The sequence below is a fragment of the Myotis myotis genome, unplaced genomic scaffold (genome assembly GCF_014108235.1).
Source record: "Myotis myotis isolate mMyoMyo1 unplaced genomic scaffold, mMyoMyo1.p scaffold_m19_p_17, whole genome shotgun sequence".
NCBI lineage: Eukaryota > Metazoa > Chordata > Mammalia > Chiroptera > Vespertilionidae > Myotis > Myotis myotis.
Window position 1 is genome coordinate 19723883 of NW_023416321.1, and position 18616 is coordinate 19742498.

The 18616-nt window shown below is 46.9% G+C and overlaps 1 protein-coding gene across 2 annotated transcripts in view; it reads right to left on the reverse strand.

Annotated features, from left to right (window-relative positions):
* The window catches only part of ITGB3 (integrin subunit beta 3), a 53689-nt gene extending 48621 nt beyond the window's left edge, over positions 1–5068 (reverse strand). For both annotated transcript variants that reach the window (XM_036340412.1, XM_036340413.1), the window contains exon 1: positions 4939–5068. In XM_036340412.1, the coding sequence (XP_036196305.1) occupies positions 4939–5005 (67 nt within the window). In that variant the 5' untranslated portion in view covers positions 5006–5068. The remainder of the gene's footprint in view (positions 1–4938) is intronic.
* Between the last annotated feature and the right edge of the window lie 13548 nt (positions 5069–18616).

The following is an 18616-nucleotide window of genomic DNA, read 5'->3' on the forward strand; positions in this document are numbered from 1 at the left end:
GTTTAGGGCAGTGATTTTCAACCGGTGTGTTGTGGCAGGCGCACTGGTGTGCCGCAAGAATTTCTAAAACATGCCATACCTGACTTCTTTTCCCTTAGATTGTCAAATAAAAAAATGACAACAACCAACATAACAATAACTGTCCAGTGTGAATGAGTCAATATTGTATCTTTTTTTTTCCCCCTCAGGTTGGCAAAAAATATAACATTTTTTTGGTGTGGTGCAGAATTTTAATAATTAGTTTATGTGTGCCATGAGATGAAAAGGGTTGAAAATCGCTGGTGGACAGTGATGGAAATATTCTATATCTCGATTATGCTGATGGTTACCTAAATGTGCATTTGTCAAAATTCATAGAACTATATGCCCTAAAAAGAATAAATTTTAGTGTATGTAAATTATACCTCAATAAACGTAACTTTTAAAAATGAGTGTTCCTGGAGATGCCGTGTGCATGGAGAGTTTCACATGTAAATAAATACCGGCGGTTTACACCGGGAGAATAGGCAGTGTGATCCCCCTGCTCCCACCTGCATTTCCATTTGTGACCTGAGCTCCACCAGGCACAATGAGCTTCCCGCTCAGGAAGGGTCAGGGTTCAGAAGGGAGAAGGGGGTGATGGGATAGAGCAGCAGGCCAGCTCTGTGGGCAGCAGAGGGGGCTGGGTCAGGTCCAGTGGTTTCTCCCTAAAGCTGCTCAGTCATTCCCCCAGTTAATTATCTCTGCTGATTCATGAGTTGTGGTTCCTGTGGGCATGCTTCCTCACTATTCCTGCCAACAAGGGCAGGAGGATTCTTAGGGCTGGGGAGGATGATAACCAGAGATCCCGAGTCGGGTGGGGAGTTGTGCAGGAGGAATTGCTATTAGGAAACTCCAAAGTCATATCCAGACTCCCCCTCCTCACTGTTGCCTCCTGGCCCTCTCGTAGGTTGTCCCCAGGAGACCTCGGTCACTCACACTCACCATTTCGAGAAGGATAAAAGAGAGTGGCGCCCTCCTGTGTGTCTCCTCCAAGAAGGTGGGGGGGGGGGGGGGAGACAGACGCTTCTCAGAGGGTCCCCTGACTTTCCAGCACCTTCAGATCAGAGGTCTAAATGTGCAATAGTGCAAAGGTCCAAATGCGCAAAGAATTCATGGTCTCGGCTGTATTCGACTAATGTCCAGATGGAGCGCTTGAAGGTCTTCTGTGAATGAATGCAGATACTCAAATATTGAGTTTCTGAGAGTGAGGCACGTCACCTCTAGATGCCTTTTCCTAACATTCCATAAGTGTTTATGTTGCTGACCATGTGCCAGGCATTGGACAAAAAATGTTGCCCAAATAGACATGTCCTTCTCCTCATGGAACCTGAAATCTCATGGACAACTTTTCCTTTCCTCTCTACCCGGAGACAGAATTTAAGGTTTTCTCACGGACAAAGCAAATGCATAAGCCTCTCTCTTCCTTAGCCTCTTCTACGGGTCCTTGTTGGGACAGAATGGCTGAGATATGCCGAGCCACCAACAGTGAATGGGTTGAAATCGAAAGGGATCCCTTGTTACATAGGTGTGGGTCTCATTCTGGGAGCTTGGATTGCACACACCCATGACCGCTCTTGCCTCCAGTACATAGTAGATAGCACGCATAGCAAGAATACACACAAAAGTAGCTGCCATTTATTGAATACTTATTTTGTGCCTTTTCTCATTTAATTGGCACAATCATAGAAATATTGTTTTCTCCACTTTACGGATGAGGAAACTGAGGACTCAAGAGATTAAGCAACTTGCCCAAGGTCACACAGCCAGTAAGAGTTGAAATCAAGAATTAAAACCTCATCTGACTGGGTTTAAGCATAGCTGTCCCTTTCCCGAGCCAACAAGCTTTCCTCCCATGTCTCTTCAGGCCCTCGGAACTGCTGCAGAGGGCCCAGTTGTAGAGTTTCCAAGATACAAGCTCAGAAGGAGAAATCAGCACCTCAGCTCAGAACGAATACGTTTAGATGCTGATAGCAAATAACACGTATCCATTAGGTCCCAAATTAGAATAAAGACCTACATATGGGGAAGCCACAAAACCCAATACTTCTTGGGTGATGCTAAAAAGATCACCTTTGAACATAAATTCCAAAATTCAATTCTACCCTCAAACAATCTCTCTTCTCTCCATACCAGACCCTACTATTCTGGGAGCGTCTCTTTGCCACCCACACCCAGCTCTTTCTGTGTCCCTTCAACACTGTGTGTCCCAACATAACTCTCCTATTCTCATCCTACCACCTGCTTCCCGAGGTTCTGATGATACCTGCAACCCAGCCACAGGTAGTGTTTAAAAGCATAGGGGTTTAAAATATAAAATATCTGCTTTTACTGGGGGTTGATTACTTGAAGATCTGGCTCTAGAGCCCATGCTTTTAAACACTATTCTACCCTGCCTCAGAGTGAGCCTGGGACTAGATCAGCAAAAACAGTCACCACTGCTGAAATCACCCAAATTACAACAAATCTGCAAACAGATCTTCCACAAGATATTGAATGCAAATTTAGGTATGTCGATGCAGTGGAATCCTATATGAATCATTACAATGTGTCAACCAGATCAACAAAAGATATACTAAGGTTGAGGGGTGGAGAGAAAAACACCAAAAGAACATATACACTCTTCATCTTCACTAATATTGAGCCATGAACCACACCAGGCTCTATCTTATGTTACCCTACTTCTAAAACTGAAAAAATATATAATGATTAGACTCAGGATCATCCAGAAATTCAGAAAGCTGTGGATGTGGGGGAAAAAAAAGAAAGCAAAATGAAAAAAATGGTTTAAGTTCACAGAAGCAGGTTCTCCATAAAAGACAGCTGAGTTGCCCTTCTGTATGTCCCCACTGTCCCCATCAACAGCAGGCCGCATCTGAGCCACGGCTCTAACAGCCCCCAGGGCAGAATCCTGGAGACTCACAGTTCAGTACCATGGTCATCAGGCTGCTCATTGCAGATTGAAGACATCAGTTGACCTGTTTGTGCTTCCATCACATGGGAAGCTTCAGCAATAACAGCTTAGCCCCCTACATCTTATGTGTAACTCTTCCATGAAGATTGTCAATCACAGAATGTGGTGACCATGTCATGGGTGTATACTTTTCTCCAAACTTATCTAGTCTTATATGTTATATAGGTACAGCTTTGTGTATGTCAATCATATGTAATTTTTTTAAAAGATATTGTTGCCTTATCCTGTATAATCTCTTATACACACACTTCTTTTTTTAAAATATATATAATCAGTGAGGAAGGAAGAGGCAGAGAGGGATAGAAACATCAATGATGAGAATCATTGATTGGCTGCCTCCTGCACGCCCCCTACTCGGGGACCAAACCCACAACCAGGGCATGTGCCCTAGACTGGAATTGAACCTGGGACCCTTCCGTCTGCAGGTTGACGCTCTATTCATTGAGCCAAACCGGCTAGGGCTATACACACACTTCTTGAAGGTAGTCATCAAAGTATTTTTTTCAACAAAGTATTTTTGAATAGCTATCTTTTGAAATGGACTTATCAATAAATCTTACTTTAAAAAAAAAAAAAGTGCTTTTGCCCTAGACGGTTTGGCTCAGTGGATAGAGAGTGGGTCTGCAGACCAAAGGGTCCCGGGTTGATTCCGGTCAATGGTCCAGATCCTGGTCACGGCGCATGCAGGAGGTTAAATCGATGTCTTCCTTTCACATCGATATTTTTTCTCTGTCTTTCCCTCTCCCTTCCACTCTCTCTAAAATCAATGGAAAAAAATCTTCATCTGAGTATTAAAAGAACACACACAGTACTTTCTGCAGGATCTAAATTGTTACAAGAAGTACCACTCCCTTCATTAAAAGTACAGTGGGGCCTTACTTACGAGTGTCCCGACTAATGAGTTTTTTGAGATACCAGCTATCTCTCGGCTGATTTTTTGCATTGAGTTGATAGAGTAATTTGAGTTAACGAGCTCCTTAACGAGCTCCGTCTCGGAATGAATTAAACTCGTAAGTCAAGGCCCCACTGTACATAAATGAACACTTGTAACTCCTCTGCACGGGAACCCAGAGGACTGTGAGCCAGAGTTTTCTGCGGGAAGGTCTCCGAGGCTCTGGAAGAACCACGGGCAGCGCCCCCAGGCTGCGCTGCGCTCTGCCCCTCCCCAGCACCAAGGACGCCCCATGCCAACTGCCTCGGCCGCTGGTGGTGTGTGCAGCAGCAGGAGAGACAAAGCCAGGGATCCAGGCCAGCTTCAGGGACCCTTGGCGCGGCGCTCGCAAACACTGGAGACACTTAGGATGCGAGGTCTGTCCCGGAAGCAGCGGCATCGCTGCCGCCCCGGGACACTGTAGGAGGCAGAGCCCTCATCCCTCCGAATCGCTCCCGCAAGGAGCCACCAAGTTTTTAAAAAATAATAAATTAAATTAAATTAAATTAAAAGTAAAACCTGGGAGAAGTGCAACACAAGGAAAAAGAGGAATGTCGAGTAACTGGCAAACCCGCGCGCTCACCCTCTCATCCGAGAAACTATAACCTCCGGCCTCAGCCAACGCGCGGGATCAGCCCCGGGAAGCCGCAGCTCCCCCCGCTGCCCCGGCCAGTCCCCGTCCCGCGGGCCAGGCCACCTGCGATGAGCGCAGCCCCGGCTGAATGCGGGGCTCAGCGCATCGCGCACGCCCAGAGCAGGCGCCTAACCCGGCTGAAGACTTCTGCGTCGCGGAGGACCATCCCCTAGGTAGCCATCCCCCTGACACCCCGGGGCCGGGAAGGTCCCCCAGCTCCAGGCTCCGATGGTCCCAGCCTGGCCCCGCTCGCTCCGTGAGCAGCCGCGCGGGACCCGCCGGCCGGCTTTCCCCGCTCCAACTCTGCAAACTTGGCTGCGGCGGGATGCCCGATGCGGATCACCTGGGAGCGGCGTTCCGGCCACCGGGAGCCTCACTCACCTCCGACGCCGACGCCCGCCAGCGCCCCCAGCACCAGCACCGCGGCCCAGAGCGGCTGCGCTCGCATCTCGTCCGCCCGCCGCCCCGCTCCGCCTCGGCTGCGCCCGCCCGCCGCACAGCGAGCAGCAGAGTCCGCGGCCGCTTTTCCCGCAGCCGGAGGGGAGGGGAGCCGTGGGTGGGACGCCACGGGGCGGGCCGCGGACTTGCGCTTCCTCCCCGAGGGCCCTTTTCTGGTCTCTGAGCCCGAGGGGGGGCGGCGGAAAACCGCGCCCTCTCTCGCAGCACCTGGATCCACCGGCGAGCGCGGTTGGGACCCTGGGCCCGGCACGTCCTCTGCAGGCATCCTGGGCCCAGCGCCCACACCCGTGCCCTTGTAGGCTCAGGAAAGCCAGGAGCATGTGGCCCCTCTCCGGATCTAGTCCCACCTCCTCAGACAACCCACAAGTCGTTCTCTTTCACCTGCATTGCACTCTCCCTCTGTACCTTGAGTCTCATTCATTCACACTTTCTTTCTTTTTTAAATACATGTTATTGATTTTTACAGAGAGGAAGGGAGAGGGATAGAGAGTTAGAAACATTGATGAGAGAAACATCAACCACCTGCCTCCTGCGCACCCACTGGGGATGTGCCCGCAACCAAGGTACATGCCCTTTACCGAAATCAAACCTGGGACTCCTCAGTCCACAGGCCAATGCTCTATCCACTGAGCCAAACCAGTTAGGGCTCATTCACACTTTCATTCATTTAATTGACAAATATCTGTTGACTGCCTACTCCGTCAGGCACTGGTATAGACCTTTATTATTCACTTTTATTTTTCTTGCTTTGGTTTGGCTTTCAGATAGACTATAAGTCTCCTGAGGACAAAACCACATCTCAAGCTTGTATAAGCAATGATGTCCATAAAGTATCTACAGAGACTTGCTCACACATAGAGGTACCTGATAAACATTTCAGGGCACAGTCCAGTAGTTCCACACACTCATACACACGTACCAGATATACGTTCCAAGACTCCAAGTGGATGCCTATAACTACAGATAGTAACAAATTTTTTCCTATATATACTGGTACATCCACCTTTTCAATTAAAGGAAGGGTTTACGGTTTCTCTTTGACACATCCAAATTGCCAGCATCACCACTCTTGCACGTTGGCACTATTATGAAGTAAAATAAGAGTTACTTGAACATAAGCACTGTGATACTGTCACCATTTATCTGATAACCAAGAGTGGGGGGATAGCACAATACACCCTGGACAAAGGGATGACTAACATTCCTGGCAGGAGAGAGGGGTGGGGGTCTACACAAAACCGAGCCCAATTTAAAACTTACAAATTCATTATTTTTTGAATTTGCCATTTAATGTTCATATCAGACTATACACTTGATGGCGGGTAACTGAAACTACGAGAAGCTAAACCGTGGGTAAAGAGGGACCACTGTGTACTCTCTCCAAACAAACTCACAGGCTTTGGAGCTTTATCGTATTTGCCTCAAAGGCCTCCCCGTCAAGTCTTTCCTTTCGGTCTCTGGGTCTTCCCGGGACTAGAAACCTCAGGAAGACCCAAGGGTAAAATGCTAATAGCACCTTGAGGCAGGAGGCCACCAAGGAGTGGCTGGGGCTGGTGCAGGCTGTGGAATGGGGAGCCCTGAACAAAGCTTAAGACCTCAGAGAGGACCTGGAAATCTCTCCAGCTCCTGGGCTCCCCTAAGGGCCTTCAGGCTGCCCGTGGGCTTCCCTACTCCCTCTCCTGAGACACAAGATGCCTGAAAACTGGCCCTGCCTTGCCCCTGGCGTTGCTTGCTCAGCGGTTGAACTTTGACCTATGAACCAGGAGGTCACGGCTCCATTCCCGGTCAGGTGGGGTGTGCAGGAGGCAGCCGGTCAATGATTCCATCTCATCATTAATGCTTCTATCTCTCTCTCCCTCTCGCTTTTTCTCTGAAATCTATATCTATATCTATATCTATACCTATATCTATATCTATATTTTTTTTTAACTGGCCCTGCATAACCCATGGACACAGACAATAGAGTGTGAAGGCCTGGGGGAGGAGGGGGAAGTGGGCTGGAGGGAGTCAATGGGGCAAAAAAGGGACATACATAATACTTCCAACAATAAAGAATTATTTTTTTAAATATATTTTATTGATTTTTTACAGAGAGGAAGGGAAAGGGATAGAGAGTTAGAAACATCGATGAGAGAGAAACATCGATCAGGTGTGCACACCTCCTACTGGGGATGTGCCCGCAGCCAAGGTACATGCCCTTGACCGGAATCGAACCCGGGACCCTTCATTCCGCAGGCCGACGCTCTATCCACTGAGCCAAACCGGTTAGGGCAAGAATTATTTTTTTAAAAAACTGGCCCTGACTCAATTTTCTGCCTCATCGCCCACCCTAGCCCAAGAAGATACCTTTCCTAAATATTCTCAAACATTCTCTGCCTTTCTATCTGACTAATCTAACTTCCTTTTTGCTACCTGGAAAATTCCACTTATCTTTCAAAATCTCTCACATGTCTTCTCTTTCATGTGATCTCATCTGCTGTCCACCCCTCCTCCAGCCCCACACTCTGTAGAGGTGGACACTACCTCCTCAGACCTCCCAAACATTAGGATACACATAGTGGTGACACACATCAGCAGTAGTGTCACTAGCAATTTGCAAGGGGACAGGTGAGGAGCCAGCCCACAAAGCACACCTGGGCTTCCTAACCTGGGCTTTGAGGCTCCAGCTCCATATACCTCCCCTTGCTGGAAGAGACTATCAGCCAAAAGCCATTTTAACAGCATTGTCATAGCCCCTGGAGCAAAATCTAAGTCACATGACCTGATTACATCTCTGCCTAGGTATTTACTTATTTGCTTATTACATATAAAAAAAATTTTCTTTTCAGTCCACCAGGCACCTAGGTGCCTCCTTCACCTAGCTCTGCTGGCACCAACCACTTGGGGTGGGCACTGGTCCAGCAAACATGCTACCCAAGCCCCCAGCCTAGTCTAAGCCCTGGCCAAGGCTCTAGCAAGTTTGCAGCTCTGTTCCCAACCTCAGGGACCATGCAGGTGAGTCCCTGCCCAATTCCCAGCCCAGGGAAGGAAAGGGGCTAGTCCATATCCATATCCATATGCGTTTAGTATCATAATTGATGGCTCCATTTACATCTACCATCCGTTATTTGTTTCATCTTTTTGGTTTTGCTGTTACTCCTTTTCTGCCTTCTTCTGGGATAATTCTCTCTTTTTATGCTTTTACTGGCTTTTTAGCTATACCTCTGCTCTGTGGTGTGTGTGTGTAAGGATTACAATATGCACCATGAACTTAACATACATAGTCTACCTAGAATTAGTTTTACACCATCTCATGTAATATGTAAGAACCTTATCCTATCTAGTAATAGACAAACATGGTAATTAACCATATCTCCGACACGCTTCCCATTGGCTAATCAGGGCGATATGCAAATTAACTGCCAACCAAGATGGCGGCCGGCAGCCAGGCAGCTGAAGCAAATAGGAGGTTTGCTTGCTCCAGTTATGGAGGAAGCCAAGGTTCCCCACCTGCTGCTGCCGGCCTCTGAGCTGCACTCTAAGAAACAATGTTGCAATTATAGAAGCTAAACAAACCCCAGAAACCTGCTTTCAGCCAACCAGGCCTCAGAGCTGGAGCTGAAACAGTGTTTCAATTATAGAAGCCAAACAAACACAGATACCTGCTTTCAGCAGCCGAGGTCTCAGAGCTGGAGCCGAGCCGCAGAGGTAAAGCCACCTCTCAGTTCCAGGGACAGCCATAGAAGGTAAATAAATCCCAGAATAAAAAAAAAAGAAAAAAAGGAGAGGTTGGGAGCTTCAGTCACCCACCAGACTGAAAACGGCCCTCAGCCCCTCACCCAGACTGGCCAGGCACCTAAGCGGGACCCCCACCCTGATCCGGGACACCCTTCAGGGCAAACCAGCCGGCCCCCACCCGTGCACCAGGCCTCTATCCTATATAGTAGACGGGTAATATGCAAACTGACCCTAACAGCAGAAGGACTGGGAATGACTGGTCACTATGACACACACTGACCACCAGGGGGCAGACGCTCAATGCAGGAGCTGCCCTCTGGTGGTCAGTCGCTCCCACATGGGGGAGCTCTGCTCAGCCAAAAGCCAGGCTGATGGCTGCCAGTACAGCGGTGGTGGTGGGAGCCTCTCCCTCCTCCTCAGCAGTGCTAAGGATGTCCGACTGCAGCTTAGGTCTGCTCCCCGCTGGCAAGTGGACACCCCCCGAGGGCTGCCGGGCTGCTAGAGGGATGTCTGACTGCCATCTTAGGCCCAATCCCCCAGGGAGTAGGCCTAAGTCAGCAGGTGGTCATCCCCTGAGGGGTCCCAGACTACGAAAGAGCACAGGCCAGGCTGAGGGACTCCCCACTCCCCCCCAAGTGCACAAATTTTTGTGCACTGGGCCTCTAGTCTACATTATAAAAAGCCAGTGGCCATAATGCTGAAACAACCAAACAACCGGTCACCAGGAGGTGCATGGAGCACTTCTTGGGCCCTCCGGGGCAACCCACAGGCTCTGATGGCAGCAAGGCTGGTGGCCAACAGGTGGGCGGGGTGGCGGGTGGGTGGGCGTGGCAAGGTGTGTGGTGAGGCGAGTGCAGGTGGGAGGGGCTGTGAGCATGGTGAGGAGCACGCGGGTGGGCAGAGCCGTACAATTTCTCGCACAGGGCTTCTAGTAACCGTATAATCCTATTGACAAAACCCTATCCTCAGTACTATTAATGTCATACATCTTACTTCTAAATATATAGTAACTCACAATATATTATTTTTGCTTTAAAGAGTTGCCTCTTACATAAATTAAATAAGGAGACAAAAAATAACCTTTAAATTTACCCATATATTTATCATTTTTGTGCTCTTCATTTCATCCTCTAGTTCTGGGTTTCCATCTATTATTTCCCTTCAATCTGAAGAAGTTACATTAGAAAATTTTGTAATGAAGATCCACTATTTAACTTTCTTTGTTTCATCCTCATTTTTAAAATTAATTAGAATGACAATTACTTTTAAAATTACATTTATTGGGGTGCACAATTCTATGATATATCATCTGTATATTGCATATGTGCCCACCACCCGAAGTCAAATCCTTTTCCATCACCATATATTTGATCTCCTTTACCCTTTTCTACTCCCACCCCCTTCCCTCTGGTAACCACCATACTGTTGTCTGTGTCTATGAGTTTTTGTTTGTTTTTCTTGTTTGTTCATTGGTTGCTTTCCATTTTATAACCCACATATGAGTGAAATAATATGGTTCTTAACTCTTCCCGTCTGACTTATTTTGCTTAGCATGCTATCCTCAAGATCCTTCAATTCTATGCTAATATCTCATTTTTCTTCATACTTTCACCCACTAATTTTAGCACCCATCAATGGTTCTTGACTGCAATCAATTACTGTGATGTTTGATTAGTAATGATTTTCTGTTTCCCCTTTTCCTTCTACAGCTATTGATTGGCATTCCAAAATAAGGAAGAGCTGCCCCTTCTTTCTCATTTTTAAAATTCAGCTATTTATTTATATCAGTATAAATACATGGATATTTACTTCATTCTCTGAGTTATAATCCTTTACTATCATTATTTATTTGGTTACTCAAGTTGTCCCAGGTTCGTCTCTGCTTCTAAGTTTTCTCTTTATCTTTGGTTTCTCAGCAGCTTGACTTGTAAGGTGAATAGGTACTGTTTACTTTGTATTTATCCTGCTTAGAGTTGATGAGACTCTTAGATATATAAGTAGTTTCTTTTTCACCAAATATAGGAACTTTTTTGGTAATCAATATTTTCTTCCATTGATTTTTTAGAGAGAGTAGAAGGGAGGGGGTAGGTGGATTGAGAAGTCTCATGCACTCTCACTAGGGTTGGGAGATCAAATCTGCACCCCAGGTACATGCCTTTGACCAGGAATCAAACCAGTGACCCTCCAGTGCAAGGGCCAATGCTCCAACCATTTGGCACACCAACCAGGGCCAAATATAGGAACTTTTTAGCCATTATTTCTTCAAATATTTTTCCTTCCCATTAGCTTTCTCCTTGCCCTCTGAAACTATAAGTATTTTTAGATGTCATCTAAATATCTAAGTTTATAATTATATAAATGTTTATATATTATCACACAGGCCACTGAGGCTTAGTTATTTTTTAAAAAATCATTTATTGGTTTTGCATATTAAGTAGTCCATTAATCTCTCTCTCTATTTCCCAATCCTTTCTTTTGCAGTCTCTAATGTGCTGTTAAGTCTATCTGGGGAATATTTTGGACATTGTGCTTTTAAATTCTAGAATTTCCTTTCATTCTTTTTTATAGTTCCCGTTTCTCTGCTGAGATTCCTCCTATCTTCAATCACCATGTTTACATTTTCCTTCAAGTCTTTAAACATGTTCACAGCAGCTATTATAAAATTCCAGTCTGCTCACTCTGACTCATCTCAGAGTCTGTTTCTCCCTTTTTAAATTATGAGCCCCTACTTCCTGCTTCTTCACATGTGTAGTGATATTAGATTGTATACTAAACATTGTAGATTATTCATTTCAGAATGTATGTTGTCTTCCCTTGAAGAGTATTTGAGTTCTGGTCTGGTCAGTCTTGGTTTTACTCTTTTCAGGACTGCTCTTTTTCTATTTTATCCATAGTCTTCAGGTGTCATTTTTTATTATAGAACATGGTCCTTAGTCCTAAAATGTGAGCTTTTTATATCATTTAAGTACCCTGAGTTGGTCAGTGAGATCTCTTCACTCTGACTGGGCCGAAATGCCAATATCTGTAAGCCGTGTGCAACCTCCAGTGTTCCAGTCTAGCTCCCCGCCAGCTCTCAGCAGCTCTCCGCTAAGCCTTACTGAGTCTCACCATGCACCTCTGCAGCCCATCCTCATCTAAATACCATAGGGGACATCCATATGGACTTCTGGGGGCACCTCCCTGTTCAACCCCTTCCTCTCTGAGAGCTTTCCCCGCCAATCACAGCTTCCTCAGTAGCTCTGAACTCTAATCTATGGCCTTCAGCTCAGTGAGACCATCATGCACTTCTTTTTTTAAAAAAATATTTTTATTGATTTCAGAGAGGAAGGGAGAGGGAGAGAGAGATAGAAACATCAATGAAGTGAGAGAATCATCGATCCCCTGCTTCCTGCACGCCCCACACTGGGGATGGAGTCCACAACCCGGGCATGTGCTTTGACCAGAAATCAAACTGTGACCTCCTGGTTCATAGGGTGACACTCAGTTGTTAAGCCACTCCGGCCAGGCCATCATGCACTTCTTAGGCTCCACCTTTTCTCCCTGTATTCCAGGAAGTCACCCTGACAGAAAGCTGGGCAGGTGTAGGGCTCACCTCATATGTTTCCCTCCCCTCAAGGATTATGCGTCTGCTTTGCCTAAGTTCTGGTCAAAAGCAGTTTCTCAGATATTTTGTCTAAATTCTCTGTTGTTAACTATGGGAGAGCAAGTTCCATATCAGTCACTTTGTCATAGTCAGAAGCAGAAGCTCTGTGATTATTTTATTTATCTTCACCTCCTCCACCATTACTGGACAGTGAGATCCTTGAGTGCATGGACTACAGTTTATTATCTTTATAGTCCCTGATAGGCCCTCAGTAAATAAAAGAATCATTTTTTATTTTTGACCTTCTTAGCAGCCTTTGGTAGTTAATTTTAATAAAATGTTAATCAAGCAAAAATGTTGGGGGACCTGAGTGTCCATTCTGTTATTTGCCCAAGTGCCAAACTCCCCAGGTAATAGGACCATGGAGGAGTATCCAATGCATCACAGGTAGTAAAAAAAAAAAAAATCTTTCCCAAGATCTATTTAAGGGGCAAAGGTCACATTATCTGGCTCCTTGTCCAACCTTGGCCAGACTGACACCAAAATAGGAACCCTTTCCTTGTACTCTCATTAACAGTCCGTCTCCTTGGAGAAGCCACTCCTACTCAGTTCCTTGTTGGCACCACTATTAGTTGGAGGAACCAGGTTTGTGGGCATTTCTTGGACCTCTTGCCCTCAAGGTCATGCTTCATTCCCCTTTGTACTAAAGGTCAGAAGGTCTCTGGATTCAGGTCCTTGCCCCACCTCTTAACGTTAGATGGTCTTGGAAAAGTCTCCAAATCCTCTCTATATTCCTTTTCCTTATCTGTTAAAAATAATTATCTGTTCCCTGCCCTTCTCCCCATCCGAGACCCCACTCTATACTTTCCTAACACACTTGGTTATGAGGTTCTGTGAGACCATGAATATGAAAGGTCTTTGGAATCTGAAAAGCGCAGAGGGATACATTATTTTTGTTATTATTTATGGAGAGACTGTAGCCCTGTCAGTGCAAATCCGTTCCATAGTTAAGAAAACTAAGTATGGAGCAGCGTATTGGCCCAGGATCTTCTCCCCCTACACCTTTGGCAGAAGCTCTTCTGTCCATGGAGAGAGGATGACCCAGCTGTTTCTTTGGCTTGAAAGCAAATCGGCTTTTCAGAGTTCACACTGACTAACAGTGTCATAACTTGGAGTTTCTGGGCTTTGGGGAGCTATCTTAGCAACTACGCCTAGATTTTTATCAAGGTAGTGGTGGCCGGATGAGCTCAGCCTTGGCATTTAACATTCATTCGCAAGCATGTAGTGGGCACCTGGTGCTTCTCAGCATAGTGAGGGTGCAATTGTGAAGAAGGCCAGACCCTGCCCTCCAAGAACCAGAGCCCAGACGGGCCTGAGGCAATCCAGTTCTGTCTTGGATGCATCCTCACGTGAGCCGGACCTTCCTCCGCTGAGAAGAAAGTGTGAGGGCCCAAGGGTCTCCCATCCCAGCTCAGCATACAGGGCCAAGCCTGGGTTCAAGCTCCGTGCCCACAGAGGATATCACGTGACTGCTCTCACCCCTGTCAGACCAGACCAGACCCTTTCCTCACCCAAACCCCAAGCCGGGAAGATGCCTCATTCTGATACCAGAGCTGCTGCTTGGCTTCTGGCCCTGAATTCCTGCTGTTTCTAAATCCCAGGGGACCCTTCTTGAGGCCCTGCTCCCGTGAATCCAAACTTGCAGCTGGGCTCAGGCCCTCTTTACTCTCCTTCTTAAGAGACAGAGGACTGTAAGGGTTGTCTGCACAATAGTTAGGTGGCCAGGGTTTGAATCCTACCTCCACCACTTGCTAGTTCCATGATCCTGGGCAAGTTACTTAACTGCACTAAGTTTTGTTTTCCCCATCTGTGAAATGGGGATTTGATGGAAAAAGTGAATGTAAGTCATGTGAGCTGTTTCTCCCCTTTAGGATCAACTCATCTATTCTGGATTTCAGTTTATACCCAAATTCTGCCTACCAGTCCTAATTCCCTCTGCTTCACTGTTGTTGCCTATCACTAGGCCCCCTGGGCAATGTTGGTCAAACTGGGGCAGAAAGATATTACAGGCAATGGGCAAGGTCCTGGCTAGGCAAACCGATCACCCTCTGACAGCCCCTGGGTCAGGTTCCCTGACCCTGCACCAACCCATGCTGATCCTTGGCATAATTAGTGCTGCTGGGACAAGTCTCACCTTGTCCCAAGTTCATGGATTCCTTTTCTTGCCAAGACCTAAAAGCATCAGGTCCCTGATCCTGTCAGAACCCAAGGACAAGGCACCTGGGGCCCCTTTTCTCAGGAAAAGCTTTTTCCCACCCTTTCACCCACAGGGCTGCTCTATTTTCAAGTCTTGACCACTTCCTGTCTTGACTATGACAAGAAGTTACCAGCCAAGCCCAGCTGACTCCTGAGATATGACAGGCACGCTGGAAAAACCTGGGCATTAGACCAAGGTCTGGGCCAAATAAAGGGCCCGTGGGATTCAGCTTTTCCCTGAAAGAATGACAAAGAGTGGGATGACTGTGAACCGGGCCTCAGATCAGCCGTATGCCTCACTTCCCCATGGCTCTGGATGTTTCCAACCCAGGAAGACCTGAAGTCCTTGACCCTGACCTGGAGGCCGTGAGGACTGAGGGAGGAGGAGCGGGAGACCCACACGTCCTTCACTCCGCCTGGGAACCCTGGCAGGAGAGCACCTCCACCTTGCTGGCCCTCCTCCTCCCTATCTCCTCTCCACCCCTCTTGCTCCATTCTCTTTCCTCGGGCCTCAGGCACCTGTGCCTACACCTGGGTAGTTACTCACAACTGCCATTCATCTGCCTTCCTGACCCACCCTGTCTTTGGTTCTTCCCCAGGAACCCTCACACCCATCCCCTACATAGAGGATTGTGTATGTGGTGAAACCTTTAGACTGGGGTCATCCTAGTTCATGAATGCCCTATTTTTCTAGAGTTTTCCTTTGCCCGGGTCACAAAATGAAGGTGTTTCCTACTGCTTCCTAATTTGACTGGGCAATCTACTGAGTAAGATTTCATCTAAGTTGGCAGAGTGGTGATAACTTTGCAACTAGCATTTATGAGGGCTTATTACGTACCCGGCACTATGCTAAATGTTTCATACATGTTACCTTGTAAAATCTTCACAACTTCCTGAAAATAGGTATTGTTTTTATCCTTGTTTTATAGATAAGGACACTGAGGTCCACAGAGGGAGAGTCACTTGCCCAAGGTCACTGGTAAATTGTAGTCCTCAGTTTCAAACCCTGGCATTCTCCATACCCATTGAGCCTTCAATGCCTACCCCCTAATAGGTGACTCATAATGGGCACTTGGGACACTGTAGCAAGTGACCATGGACACTCTTTGAGGTAGGGGGACATAACTGATTCTGATCAAGGGCATGTATCTCGTACCTCGGTTGCAGGCTCCATCCCTGGTCCTGGTTGGGGCATGTGCAGAAGGCAACCAATCAATGTGTCTCTCTCACATTGATGTTTCTCTCTGTGTGTCTCTCCCTTTCCCTTCCACTCTCTCTAAAAGTCAATGGGAAAATATCCTCAGGTGAGGATTAACAACAACAAAAAGAAATAAATTAAAAAATAATAATTGTAGCATGTTAAAAGATGGGAGATATACATGATGGAATTGCTGAGAGTACATGAAATTAGCTACATAGGTATGACATAATCCCAGCCCTTTTTATCTGTGGTAATTTTTTTAATTGTGTCTTTTATCAAGCTAGAAAACAAAGTAAAAAATATTGCAGTCATTATGTAGCAAGACCCAACAAATCCAAATGCTCAGAAAAAAAGCAATGTTGAAACATGTTCACCTAAGCTGCAAATCAAATCAAGCAAGTGACTCACTGCCTCCCCTCTCTACCCTCAAAAACTCTTCCTGCTCCATCTCTCCCCGCAATGACCCACGAGATGCATCTCAACCAGTTGCCCAGATGCCACGAAGAAGAAACCAGAGAGATGGGTCACCAGGGAGGCGGGCCCTCATTCCACCTTCCCAGCTGGAGCCCAGAGCAGAATCCTCCATTTCCTTTGCGGTTGATTGTTAAACTCCTGCTCCTGGGAAGGGTCTGACGCACATCCCACCGCTGGTTCCTTCTTTTCCAAATCACCTTGGCACTTCTGCTCCGATGTTGTTACACGCAGGTTTGATTTTCTTTGTAACCTGGCAGGTTTGTACCAAAGGAGCCACAGCGCTTTGCCCTCTGCTTTCCGTGCATGCCTGTGATCAGGCCAGAGGACACACGACAGCCGGATAAAGACAAGGTTTGAGGAGAGGGAAGAAAAAGCAACCAGACTCCTTAGAGCTGGAAGGGACTTCCGGCGCATCCTTGACTCCTTTACTTCAAAAGGAAACGGAAGCCTGGAATGAGAAAGTGACTTGATAGGTGTCAACCTGCACAGCATGGGGCTGAGGGGTCAGCCAAGGCAAGGGCTCTATAGCTGGGGCTTCAGAACACAGGCCTAGGCAGCGAGAGGACTTGGGTCTGATTCCTGAAGCTTCCAACACACTCGCTGAGGGCCCTGTGAGGGCTAGTTAGCCTTTATCAGCCTCAGCTTCCTCGTTTGTAGAGTGCGGGTAATTGCACCTGCTCCAGCGGGGAGTCGCTGGGAAGAGCACTGGGACAGTGCCCCGGAAGAGCGTTAGCACAGGGTAAGCACGCATAAAGGCAGTAAGGTCAACAACGATGGGCACTATTTCTCTCTCCATTTGTCCCCCACGTATTTCTATTATTTGAGGGTTTTCCAAAAGAATAACAGTTGCTTCATTTTCCTTCTTCCGCTAGAGCTGTTCCTCTGCCTCGAATACCCTTCTCCCCGCCAGAGCTAATATGTATTGAGTCCTTAGTAATATGTTACAGACACTGTTTTAAGTGCTTTACGGGTATTAACTCATTTGTAATAACCCAATGGGGTCAGGACTAGTATTTTCCGGATGTTATAGATCAGGAAAGTGAGGTTTGGTGAGGTTGAGAAACTTGCCCAAGGTTCACACAGCACGTGTAGACCCATCCTGACCTGAGAAGACATTCTTAACTCGGCTGTCTACTGCCTCTATGTGTCAAAATCACCCTCTACCGTTTCAGTGCCAGCTCCTCCTCCTCCAAAGAGCCTTCTCTGATCTCCCAACTGGAAATAATCTTGCTTCTCCCTTTAAAATTCCCCCACTTCTTTGTTAGTAACTGAGAGCCTTTGCCTTCTGCTCAATATTTTTGTATTTGTGCACACTGCATGGCTTAGCTTACCTATCAGTCTTGATATTCCTTGAGGGCAAGGACCAGGTCCTGTTTGATTTTATAAACTCCAAAGGCCTGGCAAAATGCCAGCTGCCATTATAAGAAATTAGACCCTGACCAAATATCACAAAGACCCAATTCTAAGTCAAACCCAAATCTCTCAGTGCCAGCAAAAAAAAAAAAAAAAAAAAAAAAAATGCATTAAGTAAATGATTGTGAAACTAACCACCATTCAAAAGAGCTCTTTCCACATTCTCACTGGTGACCAAGATTTTGAATGCTTGGTCTTTGACCTCTGGCTTCTCCTTAACATGCAGAGCACAGAGAGGCGAGCTGAGAGCTGAAGTGTGGGTGGAAATGGAATGGGAGCAAGGGTAGGGCCAAGGCAACCTTCTTTTGGACTCTGCTTTGAACCCCGGGAGATGGAAGTTGAGGGAGCCCTGAGACCAGCGCTGCGAGATGGGCTGTTTCAAGTCCTCAGAAGCCGAGACCAAAGTTCACACGCCACAAAGAAAACCGAGGCCAGGACATCATCCACTCTCTGTTCCTACACTGACCATGGCCCTTGGTTACAAAATGAAATGTCTGTCCCTAGTAACACTATAAGAATTTATGTAAATGCAAAACGACTAAGATTTTCTAGAAAGTGCACACACTCTCTTCGGTATGACCAAAAGTTTGTGAGATGGGAAGCATCTCCATTTGACGCTGGACTCTGTTACAAGAAAAAATAAACTGATAGGACAGTGGGCATGACCTTCAAGAAGATTTACATCCACAAGGAGCCCACATATCTGAGGGAGGAAGCCCAGTGGAGGCCATTGGAACATGATAAAGGAACAGAGGAGAAGAAGTGACCACAGGGATGTGGTTGAGCCGGTGGGCCCCGGGCTCCAGCTGTGGGGAGGGAGGAGGAATGCACCCAGGCAGATCCAACAGAGTCTGAGGCAAGATCCAGAGGAACTTGGTAGGAATCCTCATTCAGCTAAAAGTGAGGCCTCGAAAGAAGTACTAAAAGGTGGAACTTCCTCTCTAAACCTAAGTGTG